Raw genomic sequence first — 14924 nt, 5'->3', positions numbered from 1 at the left:
TAAGGCAATTCTAAAACATGATGCATTTTTGAACGGCAGTTCATCTTGCTTTGGCAGCATCTGAACAGTTATGAGAAGTGGAGCTGGCAGAGAGTCTGCTTGTATTTTAAGACCAAAAAATACAACATTAACTATGATGTGGTACAGCAGTAAGAAAAAACATCAGCAGTAACACAATAATTTTCTCTTCTGAAACTCTGCCATTAAAGTAGACTAACAGCTTGTATCAGTGCTGGAGAATAAGCGAATGATCCTGCCTCAGCTGAACTCCATGTTCAAATGCGCCTTGAATTCAGTGGGACCAGAGCTGGGACTACCTGAGGTGTCCCTGCTAACTGGGCAGTAATGGGCATCTTGTGTGGGGACGTGTCTGACCAGCAGAATTGGCATCTGGCTGTGCTCCATGCAGTGTCCCTTGTGAAGCAGGAAGGCAGTGGTAACTTTCCATCTCCCAGAGAACTTCCAGGGTTAAGTTTCTTTACAACTGTTAAGCCCTCTCTTAAAGTAAAATACTGGTTTTCAGAATACAGGTACAAGGGCCAGATTTACACAGTCTTTTCTCAGAACATTTCTATCCTACTTTTCCCTCTCTAAGTGTCAATTACAGTGTCTCATGTCTTCTAGATACCTTTGGCTCTGATGATTATAGAGACGAAAATGTTCTTCTACTGTCCTGTCTCAGCAATCAAAAAGGGCATTAAAGTGGATGTGGATATAATAAACTGGTTCTCTCAACTGTATCAAGCTAGTGCTATGAGTAGGGCAACAGTCTAAATGTAAGTTGGACCTCTTTGTCTTTGGATTTAAATTAAAATGGGTTTAAAAATAAAAGAACAATACATTCAGAAATCCCATGGATATTTGTCAACCCTTTTGAAGCTGAAACTATTCAGCTGCATCCATTGCAGTTCTGCTTCTTTTCCTAATTAGGAAATATAGGAGTTAATTTTCCCTACCAAGGGACCAGTGACAAATGGATGTAAAAAATATTAGTAAGTGCTGGGCAGAACTTTCAAGACAGGATGACATTGATGTAAACCTTAGGAAACCAGAAACAATTCCTGCCTGAGTTATGACACAATGAGAAGTGTTTCTTCTGGCTTTTAGAATTTTAACCAGAAATACTTGAGATTAATAAGTTCCTTTTCACAAGTCCTGGGTTAATTTGCACAGTTTAGAGATTGGATTCATCTCTGCCTGGGCTTCAGTGCTAAAACATTTCCACGTTTTATTGATAAAAATTAAGTGTCCTGGGAACAATTCCAAACCAAGCACACCAATTTGAAGACATATGCATACTAAGTTTTCAAATAAATCTACCTTACAACTTTGTTTCTTTGGAAAAAAATAAAAACCCCCAAGCTTTCTTCAAACAAACCCTGAGCTTTGAACTATTCCATTTTATTAAAGGTTATTTGTAGTTCATCGCTACATGAATTGCATTTCCTTTCTCCCAGGGCAACTGTGCCCATCATTTGGCTTTCCCCTGAATCCCTGTGAGTATTACCATATATGGCATCATTTTACTTGTAATTATCCTACCATACTGCAATGCTTAAGTTACTTAACATTTTGTTCTGTGCTTTCATCCTTAACTCTTTGCTCCTGCACAGGCTGAGGGTTTTCCTCTTTTCTGCAGATAGACTTTGAGGCTGTAACTTCCTTTTGAAGTGGACGATAAAAAGTTCTTCAACATGAAATGAAAATGCTTCAACATGAAATGGAAACCAGACAGGATCTCAACAGCTACAAGTAGGAAAAAATCTCTGAAGTCAATAACTAATGAAGAATAATGTCCATAGCTGATAAATACATCTAAATCTTCAACACATCAAATAACTTTAAAATGTGCATGACAATAGACAGGTCTGATAAACAAGTATCCATTAAACAATATTAGTAGCCTTCATCAGAGCTGTATGACAAGGTCTAGATTTCAACTCAGTGATAAATACCATCTGTTTGAAAACTAATGAGGAAGAATGGCTAGACCAGGATCAATGCCTCTAAACATCAAGAAGCTTACAGGGGGAAAGACTCAGCAGGCGGAGAGCATGTGAATCTCTCAGTTTGCTTCACAGGTGGATCAAATTCTTCCTAGAACTATTGAACTGCAACAGAATTGGTCATGTTGGTGTTTTTCTCTGCATCTGCCTTGAAGCACCATCATTTCTTGGGTGGCAGAAACAACTTTCATTGTGAGGTGGTATGAGTAATCCCACCTGTTTTAGAATCTACATGCTCTCTTGAGGTCAGTGATTGAATTTTTGAAGATGAGTCTTTTTCCTGCAAGCATCTTTCATCAGTTTTGGCATGGACCATACACAATCGCGTTCCTCCCAGGAGGCATCTGCTCCTCTCTTCTCAGTGTACATTTTCCTCAATCTTTAGCCCTAAACTTTGTTCCAAAGTGGGAGTTCACCATATAAATGCTGTTATCACTGTCCTAATCGTGATCTTTTGGAGTAGACTGATCATTTGTTTACGTGGAACATCTCAAATCATTCTTGTTGCCTGCCATACAGAGAGGCAGCATATTTACAGCCAGTGCTGTTCTTTGCACCCAGCTCAGATGGGCAACAAAAAAAACCCAGATCAAAAGCAGGTCCTGTTGCTGATCACCCCAACAGCAGTACTTAATCTACTTCCCATACATGTTTTCCTCGTAAGAAACTCCTTGGCTTTCCCAGAGCAAAAGGGCCCACTACACTTACAGGCTTGCTCTGTTAAAAACACCACTGTCACATTGTGTGGCATAGTTTAACTGTATTCTTCCCTCATTTCTTGCCAGGCATTTTTTTAGGAACACAGTACAGGATTTAAAGCGTGTAAGCTCACATATATAGCACTCAGCTATAACAGAGTTTTTGTGCTACATGAGCTACTAAATCCTCTGTGACTCAATTACCTTCACTTTAAATGAAAATTATCCCAGTTAGAATAAGTTTCCAAATTAGGAAAAGGTGAGACTAGCAAGTTGGCCTCACTGTTATGGGGTGTTTGTGGTGTAGCTAGGACTCTTGAACATTTGGTTTTGACTGGGAAAATCAGTTTAGAAAGTGTATTCTTATGTTGAAAATTTGAAAGCTTTCTATATTAATATTATAAGACTTAGCCTAATTCCACTCCTGGAAACATCTAAAACTATCAGAAGAATTTATTTTCAGCATTTGTTTGAGGAAGCAATGAACCACAAAAATTGACTGTTCACACATCTCTTAATGTGGCTATGCTGGCAGTGCAGGAAACCTGTGTGCAGTCAATGAGGTGCTCTAAATCACATTAGGGCTTGGTAGGCTTCATCCTGCAGTATGAGATGTGCAAAGATAATGAAAATCTTTGTTCTAGACCAACTGTACCCTCCTAGAGACCCGGCTCAGAAGCCAGCCCACTGATCCTACTAGTTTACTTAGAAAAAAATTCCAAAAAAAGCCTGAGCTGGTTCAGCACCAAGCTCCACCCTGGGTCTAGAGCTATACAATATATCTGTGTGGGAGAAGGGCCAGGCAGCAATGCTTGCCAGCTCCAGCCTTTGAGATTTAGTGAGCTGGGAAAGAAAAGAGTTTAGCTCTCTCGTGGAGGAGTCTTTTGACTAATGGAGCTTTGCAGTTTGGAGGATGTTCTGGGTGGCTCTGCTTCTTGACATGTGTCAGGGGAGAAAGCGAGCTGAGGTCCCATGGCTGGGTGAGGCTCTGGAGAGTTTGCCCAAAAAGAGAGGGGGAGGAAGGGGAAAAGGGCAGGATGGTCACTGCCTCACGCAGTATGTTGTCTGTTACTGTATCAAATTAAGTCGAAATAGCACCCTGCTACCTTTTGTTTTGATAGAAGCTATTCAAACTAAATGCATGTATAAAAAAAAAAGTAAAAGGTAACAAAGAACCTATTTGATTATAAAATGTTTAATAAGCATTTGTTTTCACAGACTTCACATTACCCCCAACGTTCAGAATTTTGATTAGATTTTTTTCTCATTCTTTTAAGGTGGTTTCTTGTTTAACTGAAGCTTGTGCGCAGTCCTTTTAGCCACATCTGCTTTCTAGAAAATATTCTACCTACTTTTTCAGAAAGAGGCTAAAATATGATAAACCCAAGATTAGACAGGTTTAAGGGGAGCTCTTTAAAACATTCATGTGCTTAGCTATGCAAATAACTATCTGTGGAATTTTTAGTAAAAAACCTTTTCAAAACTCCAGTAGGATCCACTTGTATCTGTAAAAATTTAACAATTTAAACACCAGAGCTCCCCTTCGAGGGCTGATGCCTTTACTTACATTGGAATGAGTAGAATCACAGAATCATTAAGGCTGGAAAAGACCTCTAGGATCATCAAGTCCAACCGTCACAAGCCTGTTCACTGGCCATTGCTTAGTCCAATTCACGCTTAGTTGCTGATGCAGCAAGGTTGCTCAGGTTTCTGAGTAACTGGGCAGATTTCTTGGGATTTTTCCTTCAGCAATATCTAATGTGCTGGTCAACATAGACCAGCATGGTCTTTGCGAGAGTGAATACATGGCACGGCAACATTGCATGGCAAACGCCGGTGTCAAGAAGAGAGATTGCAGTGGGGGATGCCCAAAAGCAGGCAGAAATTTCAGGGAATCCCAATAGCCAGGGCAGTGGCAGAGGCTGCCCAGACTGGTACAGGGACCAAAACACAAGGATCGAAAAGTCCTAACTGCCTTAATTTTCAGACACCTAAACCAATAAGATTTCATACCCTTAGTGCAGTATTGTATATTTAGATTGTATATTTATAATATATGTCATGTTACAATAATGCTGCCACAGATATATTAGTAAGCACAGCCATGGTATAAAGTTTCTTATGTTCCAGAAAGGCAGCCTGTAAACGTGCATAATGGGATGTGGGGTTTTAAGGCTGACTGTAAAATGGCAGAGAACAACTGCCAGGGAATGACACGAGAGGCTGTTCAGTCATGCTGCCCATGGGAAAGAGCTAACAGCAGAAAGGATGTGTGCACAAAGGAGAGTAGATCAAAGGCAGTATGCGTGTAGTTATTAAGAAAATGTAGAGGAAATAATAAAATCTAGGAAAGACAGGAATTCTGAGGAAGCATTAGAACACATGAGCATTAAAGACAGATGGAGCATTTTAAACATACCAGTTAATCACACAAAGGGTAGGGATTGGAAGAGAATGAAAACAATACTTAACCACATGAGGGTAGGTTCAATGAGCTAAGAGTCAAGTCGTGAGAATGGGTATATTTATACTCAGAAACACAGGAACACTCCTAGTTCTCAGATCTATGCCCCTGCCTATGCCCCAGCTGCATGTCAGACGACTCCCAGGTACTCAGCACCCCACCAGGCCTTTGGCTTCCAGATGAGCTCTACTAGGAATGGAATAACTTCACAGTAGTAGTACAAAACACACAGCATGGAGTACTTAAAAATAAAGTGCACAATTTCTGCTTGCATTTTGTCACTGATACTTTGGCTATCCTGCTGAATTCCCATAAAGTAAATATCAAAAAAATGGGAGATGGGTAGCAATAAGTGGAAGAATGCAGACTCTACATTGCAACATCACTAAACATAAGTGAGTTCTTGGCAGCATCCACAACTATTTGTATGTGCATCCTTACAGCTACATTTTTTTACAGTTTAGGTACTAGGCCTTGGAAAGTTTGAGTCTATAGGCATTTAAAGAAGACATCTAAGATGATCAATGCCATGAAGTTATTGTTATATATTTTAGGCAAAAAGATAATTTCTTAGAATTTTACACCACAATTCTATAAAGTAATACAAATTGCTTCTGCTTGACAGTTGCCCAGCTGAAAGCTAAGTGAACTTTCTTCTTTCTGCACAGCCAAATAAGGCCATCAGGATGATAAACCAGTAGTGGTTAAAGTTGTGTGTGTTGGTTTTAGCTTGACTAATCTTTTTAGTTTAAAAGACAGGCATGAGGACTGTTTTGAGCTGTGGGTCATGATGGCCATCCAACATACAGAAGTTATTCTAAATGTCTCAATGGATCACTTACTGTGGCTGTTTTCAAAATGGGAAGGACAATTCGTTCTATCTATTTTGTATATTACTGGTGTGAAACACCTTACATTTCCAGCTTAGCTGGCCAGGTGAAAAAAAAAAGTATTTTCATATTTTTATATATATAAAATATATAAAAATTATATATTAAAAAATATATGGTACCTGTCAGAAGTGGATCCTTTAATGGATTTTCAGTAACAAAAAGGCATAGATTTGCAAAAGAAAGCCCCTTTCTTAAAAATTCTAATGTTCCAAAGTTAAGAGAAGATCTGAAGATTTACTAATGGAAAAATAAACTGAAGTACAGGAAAAGAAGGAGGAAATGCATATCATAAATTATTCTTCATTACCATGACATGTTTCATCCTGGGAACAAAGTGATGGTCAATTTTAATGTCATAACTGCATAAATTTTAGATTTCTTTTTTGTATTAATGATTTTTTGAGAAATTCTTGATTGATATATTTGCAGGTAATGAAATCTTGTTACAACAGAGGTCAGAGCTCTGCTAGCCCATATGGTACCAGATATAGTATATAATTTTTACTTTTTCTTAGGTGATGATTTTTTTCCAGTGGCACTCACAAGTAACTGTATGGCTGGTGATCAGTAGCAGTGCTTTTTAAAAGCTGTAGTATATATATATATTCAGTCAGTAGCCACATTTTGACAGATAACCTAACACCAGTTCAGTTTGTGGTGTAGTAAGTTGTGCACAATGAACCTTATTGCAATAAAATCACTGCCTAACCCATGATACGACAGCTGAACCCCCATGCTAGTGCTATCCGAACACTGGCAGGTCAAAACTTAAGGAGGAGGCCTTCAGCAAGCTGGGCCGTAGAAGAATCAGAGCTCAAAACAGGGCTGGCTTAGCTGGCATTTCACTATTGCCTAAACCTATTACGTAGAGACTGCAGTAAAGACCAACCTGCACAGTGGTGCTGAGCCCTCTTGGCCAACACGTGCACAGGCTCCAGGGGTGGCCACTGCCAGCAGAGAGGTATCAAGCCTTCCTCATTCTAGCTACAGTACATGCAAACAGCACCAAAACCCAGCATGGACATAAAAGATTGCACTTTTCTACAATGGCAACTAAATTAGGAAGTTATGGTGAGTTACCAACAGCTAAAAATGAAAAGCAGTTCAGTAAATATCCAGGATGCTCTGTGTTCCTCACTTTTCTCAATTTCTCAGTTTCCTCTAGGAACCTCTTAAAATCCCATGTTCTCTCTACACATGCTTTTTTACAACCACACTCCTCAGTTGTTCACTGTAACCTCTTAAACCTCTGAATTCAGCAAGACAATTTAAAGAACTAACTTTGTGCATTGAAGACTTCCTATGGCACTGATACCTGCTTGTTATTTTATCAACAGGTAAATCTACTGGGACTGGAGGTCAAGCTTACTGAAGGTGAGGAGAATAAGTTCCATCAGAAGTTGAATCAATTTTTAATAAAGAAAGACATTGTAATATTGAGATATACTGAAATAGATTAATTTACTTACGTGCACAGGATAGACTGGTCTTCTCGATCTGTGAAGAAAGAAAAAAATCCATTAATTAGGGAAAATGGCTATGTCCTGACAGAAGCACTTACATTTATAAGGATTTACATTGAACATCCAGGACCTCCAAAATCTGGCAATCCATGATTAGTCAAAAGTACTGGGTTCACATCTTATTTAATTTGCCCTTCCATTTAAATAAGCATCTGTAATGGAAATATTTTGCACAAAAAAATGAACAAAAGGTTAAGAGTTCAAAAACACTTTTTTGTAAATTCCATTAGAGATGAACTGTAATGAGGACAGCAAAAAGATCAGGCTCTCTATAAGAAGATTATAATTGAAAATGTCAAACCTGAGACTCAAGTTTTTACTACGCTTATGAAGTATGGCTAGCAGCCCAGTTGAGACAAAGTCTGGACAGATAAGGCATCAAAACCTAAAATGACTTAAGCTGGTCATGCAAAGTTTCAAATTTTGAAAGCAGAGCAGTTCAGATACCTGAATAATGTACTTTCTATTTCATTTCAGACTGAGAGACAACTTTTATCAAGAGACAAGTAGTTGCTCTGAAATATCCTCCAAAGAATAAGATAAAACAAGATACTTCATGAATTTTACAAGAGCATGTTGACAAGTACATAAGAATTCTCCATGCTTTTTACTATGAACAGCAGCATGAAACACATTGTGGATCAGACTTTATAAAAAGGTGGACAAAAATCTCTATTTCTGCTGTGTGAGGCACATAAGAGGTTTCTGCACAGCAGAGTCCAGTACACTGTAATGCTGCTGCAAGGTTTAGGATTACATCCTAGCTCCATAACCAGATCTTGCAACGTTCCTCCCTGTTTATTCTTTTGGAGTCAGAGTTCCTCTTTACCTTCAGAACTTTTACACAGAATTTTCTACCAAAAGGCTGATCTCAGGTTAAGATCTCTAGGCTGTGATGGATGATGAACACCCACTGAGGTTTCATAATGTAGTCCCCAATGCTAAACTATTTTGTAAAGCTCCATTGAAGCAAGACTTCCAGAAAAGTCTGTGGTGATGGTAGGCTTTACAATTTGCTGTCTGTGTAAAGATGCATGACTAGCATGTTTGCTGCAATCAGTTCTGAAGTAGACCAATTTTTTCCCTGTGGGAATGGTCAAACATTGGGACAGATTGCCCAGAGAGGTGTGGTATCTCCACCTTGGAGCAGTTTGGAAGTAGACTTGAACAAGGCTTTGAGCAACCTGCCCTGGCATTGGAGTTGGCCCTTCTTTGAGTGAGGCTGTCACAGACTGCCTCGTACAGAGTGCAGAAAAATCTTCTGACTTAGGAAAATAAATTCCCAGGCAGGTCAAATACATTTTTGAAAAGAATGCATAGTTTACAAATCTGAGGCTTCAGACAGATAATTAAGGCAGAAGCAAGTGTTTTTGTATGGTTTGGCATTATTTATCAGACGCAGAGCTAGCATTAGCCCAGTGGAGCCTCTCGTCAGAGGTTAAGACATGAAATCCTTCCTCCTTTTATTCAGTGCGGGGTGGGGGGCTTGCAGGGATACCTATCTGAATGCTTGCCCCTATCACTGACACTGTATGTAATAAATTCCATGAGATAAACAAGCTTTCTGTACTGTGTAAAGATAATGGAGATAAAAATTCAACCTATTAAGCTTGCAAGTAGTAATTGTTGCTTGGACAACAGCCAGTCTAGGAAAAGAAGTAGAAGATTCTGCTGTGGCTTGGATTGATATCAAATAACTTTTTTGCTCCCAGTTCTTCAGTAGCTATAACATTAACTGCTTTATTGATCACTCACATGACAAATGGTGCCACTTCTCTGCTTTATTTGGTAAATTGGTGCAAAATAACTCATTACATTTCTATTGGAGATATTTGTCTGTAATAATCTCAGTGGGACTCTTCCACATAAATATTTGAGAGGAGAGGACCTGTAAGCCATGTTTATTTTTTACTGGAGGATATGAGCTAGGCTTTCTTTTAAGTTAAAAAGTGAGAACATGGAAGAATTTTTGCTAAAAATACACTGTTGTGTAAATAGAAACCATGGGCATATAATGATATTACATCACAAACCCATAAATACCGTAAAGAAAATAAAAGTGACTCCTTGATTCAGAGTTGCCAGTGGAATTTCTGAGCTCAGGGAACATTAGATAAATTTGGTTTCTTCCAAGCCAAGGATTTTCTCACTACTCTGCTCCTGTTGGTGCCCTTCTTTTGCTCTCTACTAAGTGAAAAACCCCTCCTGAAGGTATCCTATAAACTGGCCCACCACAGGGGTTTGCATGAGTGCATGTGTATGGGCAGCTTTGCTGAAATATAAGAGCAGAAGAAGGATTAGGAAGTCAGAAGTTGCACCAAGTGCCCTCTGGGATAAAGAAAAGGCTGTGCAAGCCAAGCCTGAGTTAACTGAATTTCTTTGGACTTGATCAGCCCAGCCCTTCATGCAGGTACAGGGAACAAATCCTGCTGCAATGGGAGTGAAAGGGGAACAAAGGGAATCGTGGGTCTTTGGTCCTGGAAGGAGTCAAACTGAAAGCAGGGACTGCTGGGTGGTTGCTGGCTCTCCAAGGATGCATTCTGGTGAAGCAGCACTTTGGGACTCTGACTGACAGCAACTTACTTGAGGGTGGTTGGGAGTTCTTGGAGGGAAAATCAAAATTATTTGTTTGATTTCATCTTTCTCTTGTAGCCTGAAAGGCTTCCAGGATTGAACCGATGTGATTTGCCTGTTCTCTGTAGGTGAATAACCCCATGGCATTCTTGCAAGCTTCTCTCTTGGTCACTGGACTTATCCCTTTCTAACTTCCCTTGTGTTTGGTGGCCATATGAAGTCTCAAAGCTTTTAGCCCTGCATTGCTGAGCTGTGCCGCCTGTCCTGTGAAACCTCATGCTGCCAAACTGCCCTGTGCACATTCACGGAGGGAGAATTCCAGATGTTACTCTCTTTCCTTCAGCAATTCTAACAAATTGCAAAGGTAAGGATGAAATGTATCAGGAAATCTGATCCTATTCTGTTATGCCTTGAACTGCAGACACTGGTCTCATTTACTTTCAAAGGCTCTCCTGTTTGATTGCTCCTATTCAGTTCTGGAATATTTTATTCTATATAGAAATGACGGTGCCCTATTTTGGGACCCTGCCACTTTATGTGTGTAGATCTATCTGAAGAGAATGACTTGCATAAATAAAACTCCTTAAAAATAATTACTGGGGCCTAAAAAGTAACAAAATATATCATCTAGCTACTGATATATTTTTGATTAATGACTTTTTAAAAAATCTGGCATTACCTGGAGACTATCATCCACCCCCTGTATGTCTATATTAGATGTTTTGGACATTTTAAAATTTTCTCCTCAGGTTTTAATAGCATAGAAATCTACATTTACATTCTAAAACCCACCAGCTTTCCTAATGTGCAGTTGACTTCTTTTTTTCCCTGTAATCTGCTTTGTTTTTTCACCAAACACCTCCAGATTGCTTGTAAGACTCATATGCCCCTCTGTTCTTGATAGACCAGCTAGCTCTGCTTAATCACAAACAAAATCAGCTGGTTTATCACAGTGAAGCAGCAAGTTGGCAGCTTTACCATAAAAGGAAAAAACCAGACTGAAACCATGTTCCAACACTCGCTTACTGCTTCTTTACATTTGTTAATAACTACACTGCCTAAAGGGGACATTTCTGTACAGTCCTGCTAAGGACACAGTAAACAGACGGCTTTTCACAGCAGCCTCCTTTTCTAAGATCTTGGGAACCATGTTTCCCTCCCATACCTCCCAGTAACAACCAGGTTGTTTGTTTTTCCATCTTTAACTTGAGCTTGCATAAAATTGGCTTTGCAGAAAATAGATAACCTTCTTGAATCTGCAGAAAGCTGTAATATATCTTCTCCATGATGATTTATTGCCAGAGAACTTAATAAAAACCTAATCATTCACATGGGAACTTATATCTATTACTACTGCTAAATAACCTGACTTTTCACATTTGTATTGTTTATCACTTATTTGCTGTGAGCAGGGAAGATGGCAGAAGGCAGCATAATTACTCATCCTTACTGGACCAATGTCTCAGCTCCATCATCCCTGGAAGCTGGCAGTGTGGCAAGTAGAAGTCATACACCCACCTCCAGCTCCTCTTCCCTGGCCTGCACTGCCCTCTCCTTGCTGCTGCACCCAGCATTCATGCAGCACACTATGTGCCAGGGAGGGGTGACCCACCTTAAAACTAATTCAGCAATAAGCAAGGGGTGGGTTTCACCTGGAGTAGTTCTATTCCATGACTGCATGAAGGCTGGTGCTGGCAGTGCAAGAGTTGGCAGGAGGGGGCTGAGGCCTTCATGTGGCAGCTGTGCCACTGGGGAGTTACTTCATCCGAAACACAGGAGAGACAGGTGGGCACAGAAGCATAGGGTGATTTTTTAGGATCACAGCCTCTAGTAGTAGTAGTACTAGTAGTAGTCAGCCAGCTTATCTGTAATGACAGTGAGTGGGGCCCAGTTCAGTGTGGCAGTTCCTGGGGACAGGTACATGCACAAAATGCTCTTGTGGAATATTATATTCTCTTAGCCTTTTAGATTAAAGAAGACTAAAGTGGATAAAGTTAATTCTTGTTCTGACTGATAATGAGCATCAGTGACTTGTGCCTGGTCACTAATCATACTGCATTAGTGACGTGTTAATCAGTAGATTCAAGAAGCATCCCAGTTTGAGCATGAGACAGCATGACTGATTTGTAAAAGGGTTTTAGATACTCAGAACCACTTAAAACAAGTGGAAATTTTATCTCTGCCCAGCCAACACCTCAGTTAATTCCTGTGTCCTGTCAGCTTTTCTGCATAATTAGAAGAAAGTCCAATTATCTGATTTCTGTTAACCGTAGCTAAGTGTTATTACCAAGTTTGATGGGACTTAAACATCATCCCTAATGAATACATTAAGCAAGTAACTCTCTAAAGTGGAGGAGGAGTGCAGTGTGCACAGCTCATGAGTTTTGCTGGATGTTCGTGCCAACAGAGGAGAGGGCGAGAATGTGAAGGGCTGCGATTCCCAGATGATGAGCCTGCAATAGAACCAGTGATCTGCAGACACTGATATGTAATTCACTGAAGGATACGGGTTCCCTCAGACATCTGAACAAGCTGATTGCTCTTGGCCAAGTGGCCCTGGTCATGAAGTACCAGAATGTAATTCTTCAGTCTCATGAATCTAAGATATATTTTACTTTGCCAAGAAGAAACTATGCAAGTTTCCCAGATAAGGAGCAATACTGACATTTCACAAGGAAAACAGTCAGTGCCCTGATCCATGTTTATAAGTAAGAATTTTTGTTTATATTCCATTTGCAAATATGCTTATGAAAAACTATGAAAGTCTCTGTGTCTATACATGTTGCGTGCACACGCACACACTCATGTTGACGCCCACTTTCACCACTCTACTCATGTGAATACAATTTGGCTGAATAACTGGAGTTATTTTGAGGTTTGGTTTAGTTTTATGCACAAAACATGAGTACGTTTTTACAAACAAAAGGCCAGCTTTAAAACCAGCTGGAGCCTTCTTCAGAGATGGAGAGCCTCCAAAATGGCATGTGCAAGTAAATAAGCAAGTAAAGCGTGGGTGTCCTGGGCTTGTGATGCAAGCTCCTATGGGACCACTCCCTGGCTGCTGTGCCAGCTGTGCGTGGTTAGGATGGGAGGCAGTGGAACAGCATTCTCTTAAAGGTTCAACTGATGATCTATTCCCTTCTCTTTTCTTTCTACTTGCTCTCCCCCTCCTCACTGCTCTCGAGAATTCCTTGCAAAGGGGGCACATGAATAATGAGCCATAAAGCATCCCCAAGAGTTGGTGGGGCCAGAAAATTATTATGAGAACCAAAAAAGTGAATGGAAAGGAGCGTGAATGTTTGCTGCCTCCTCCTCCCAGCACCCAGCCTGGGAGTCACAGCTGAACCCAGGCTGTTCTAGGTGCAGTTAATGACCACAGCAAAGGGCAAGCCAGCTCCAGTGGTTTTACCACTGTTAGGGAGAGCGTGTTAGGAAGGACAGGAGACAAGGCTGATACTAGTTTCATGTTAAGCAGAAAACTCATGTCCTGTCAGGCCAAAACAGTTCTCCTGTTTCAGCATAGGCTGTAGTATTGTGGCTTTTTCTCTTTCCTGCAGAGAGCTTGTAGCCTTTTCCTAGTTGTTTTCCCCATCCCATTTTTAGGGACAAGCAGCAGTATTCTCCACAGCTGAATGAGAACACTGCTAATGACCTGCAGGAGCCAGAAGCTTCTTGCACAGCTCCCCTGCAAGTCTTGCTGCTTAAATAAGGGATCTGAGGAAAGAAGACTGCTCTGATTTCAGGGCCTGCTCAGAGGCCTGGACAGTGCTGGATGCAGAGCTCAAGAGATGATCTGGAAGACAGATATGTGACTGTGGCTTAGTGGGATAAGCTTATGCCAAGTAAGTTCCTTATAACTGTGATTACATCAAAAATTATATTTACTGAATTGTGTTATTCCAAAAGCACCTGTTCCCTCAGTCCTAAACACATTTTATATGCCTGTCTTCATGAATAACTTTGCTGGTACAATAAGGAGGAAGGTCTGTTTTCAGGATGCCTTTTATTGTTGCTTTATTGATCCTTTTTCCCTGCTGTACTGTAGCTCTGCCTTCTGGATTGCACTCAAATAAAGGAACTGAAATAGCTCTAGAAAAGAAATGTCATGTAAGTCATAGGAAGAAAAAAGGTTGATATTGTAAAGTAAATACTTAGTGCTCTGGGTTTAGAGTTTAATTATATTTTGAACACGTGTATATCTGAAAAGGTAGGATTCTAAAGTTAGGAGCCTAAGTTATAATTAGGGAATCAACTTAAATAAGTAAATAATCTTCAGGAGTTTAATATTCAGAGGTTTTAAGGATTTTGTTATTTAGATTATTTTGTTAGTATTACAATTAGTACATATGAGCATTCAAGATATTTTTTGAGGGGAAAGACCTGTTTTGGTGCCTTTGATATCAGTCACCATTGGTGTGTTTGTCTGTATATATAGTGCTTGTACCAAAATGATAAGGATTTGATTAGTATTTGCAGTCAGTAGATGTCTGCCTGGGATCAGGCAATTTAGACTGCCTGGAAGCCTATCACATGTAAGACGATCTTTTTTCACTGTGGGGAAAGGCTTTGTCTAGTCCAAGTCTTGGTTTAGAAAACAGCAACTGACTGTGATATGCTTAATTGACTACTTGTAACTTCTAGTAAACCTATCAGGTTCATATTTCAAGTAGGACAAGTACAGGCGTACTGCAATCATTGGGATTACAATGTGCTGTGCACCTGGCCAAATGCTGTGTAATTTCATTTGTGTAGTCAGATGAAGTGCA

At 40.0% G+C, this 14924-nt stretch overlaps 1 protein-coding gene and 1 long non-coding RNA gene across 6 annotated transcripts in view; one reads left to right on the top strand and one right to left on the bottom strand.

Annotated features, from left to right (window-relative positions):
- MYH11 (myosin heavy chain 11) overlaps window positions 1-14924 on the bottom strand; it is a 62172-nt gene that overhangs the window by 34508 nt on the left and 12740 nt on the right. For all 5 annotated transcript variants that reach the window (XM_075105196.1, XM_075105194.1, XM_075105197.1 and 2 more), the window contains exon 4: window positions 7531-7558. In XM_075105196.1, coding sequence (XP_074961297.1) covers window positions 7531-7558 — 28 coding nt within the window. The remainder of the gene's footprint in view (window positions 1-7530; window positions 7559-14924) is intronic.
- LOC142062590 (uncharacterized) lies at window positions 1640-9630 on the top strand. The gene is made up of 3 exons (XR_012662491.1): window positions 1640-1752; window positions 7399-7435; window positions 8062-9630. It is a non-coding gene; the product is annotated as an uncharacterized LOC142062590 (long non-coding RNA).

This window comes from Phalacrocorax aristotelis, chromosome 10 (genome assembly GCF_949628215.1).
Source record: "Phalacrocorax aristotelis chromosome 10, bGulAri2.1, whole genome shotgun sequence".
Lineage (NCBI taxonomy): Eukaryota > Metazoa > Chordata > Aves > Suliformes > Phalacrocoracidae > Phalacrocorax > Phalacrocorax aristotelis.
The sequence above is the reverse complement of the archived record's forward strand: the minus strand, read 5'-3'. Positions and strand labels throughout refer to the sequence as shown.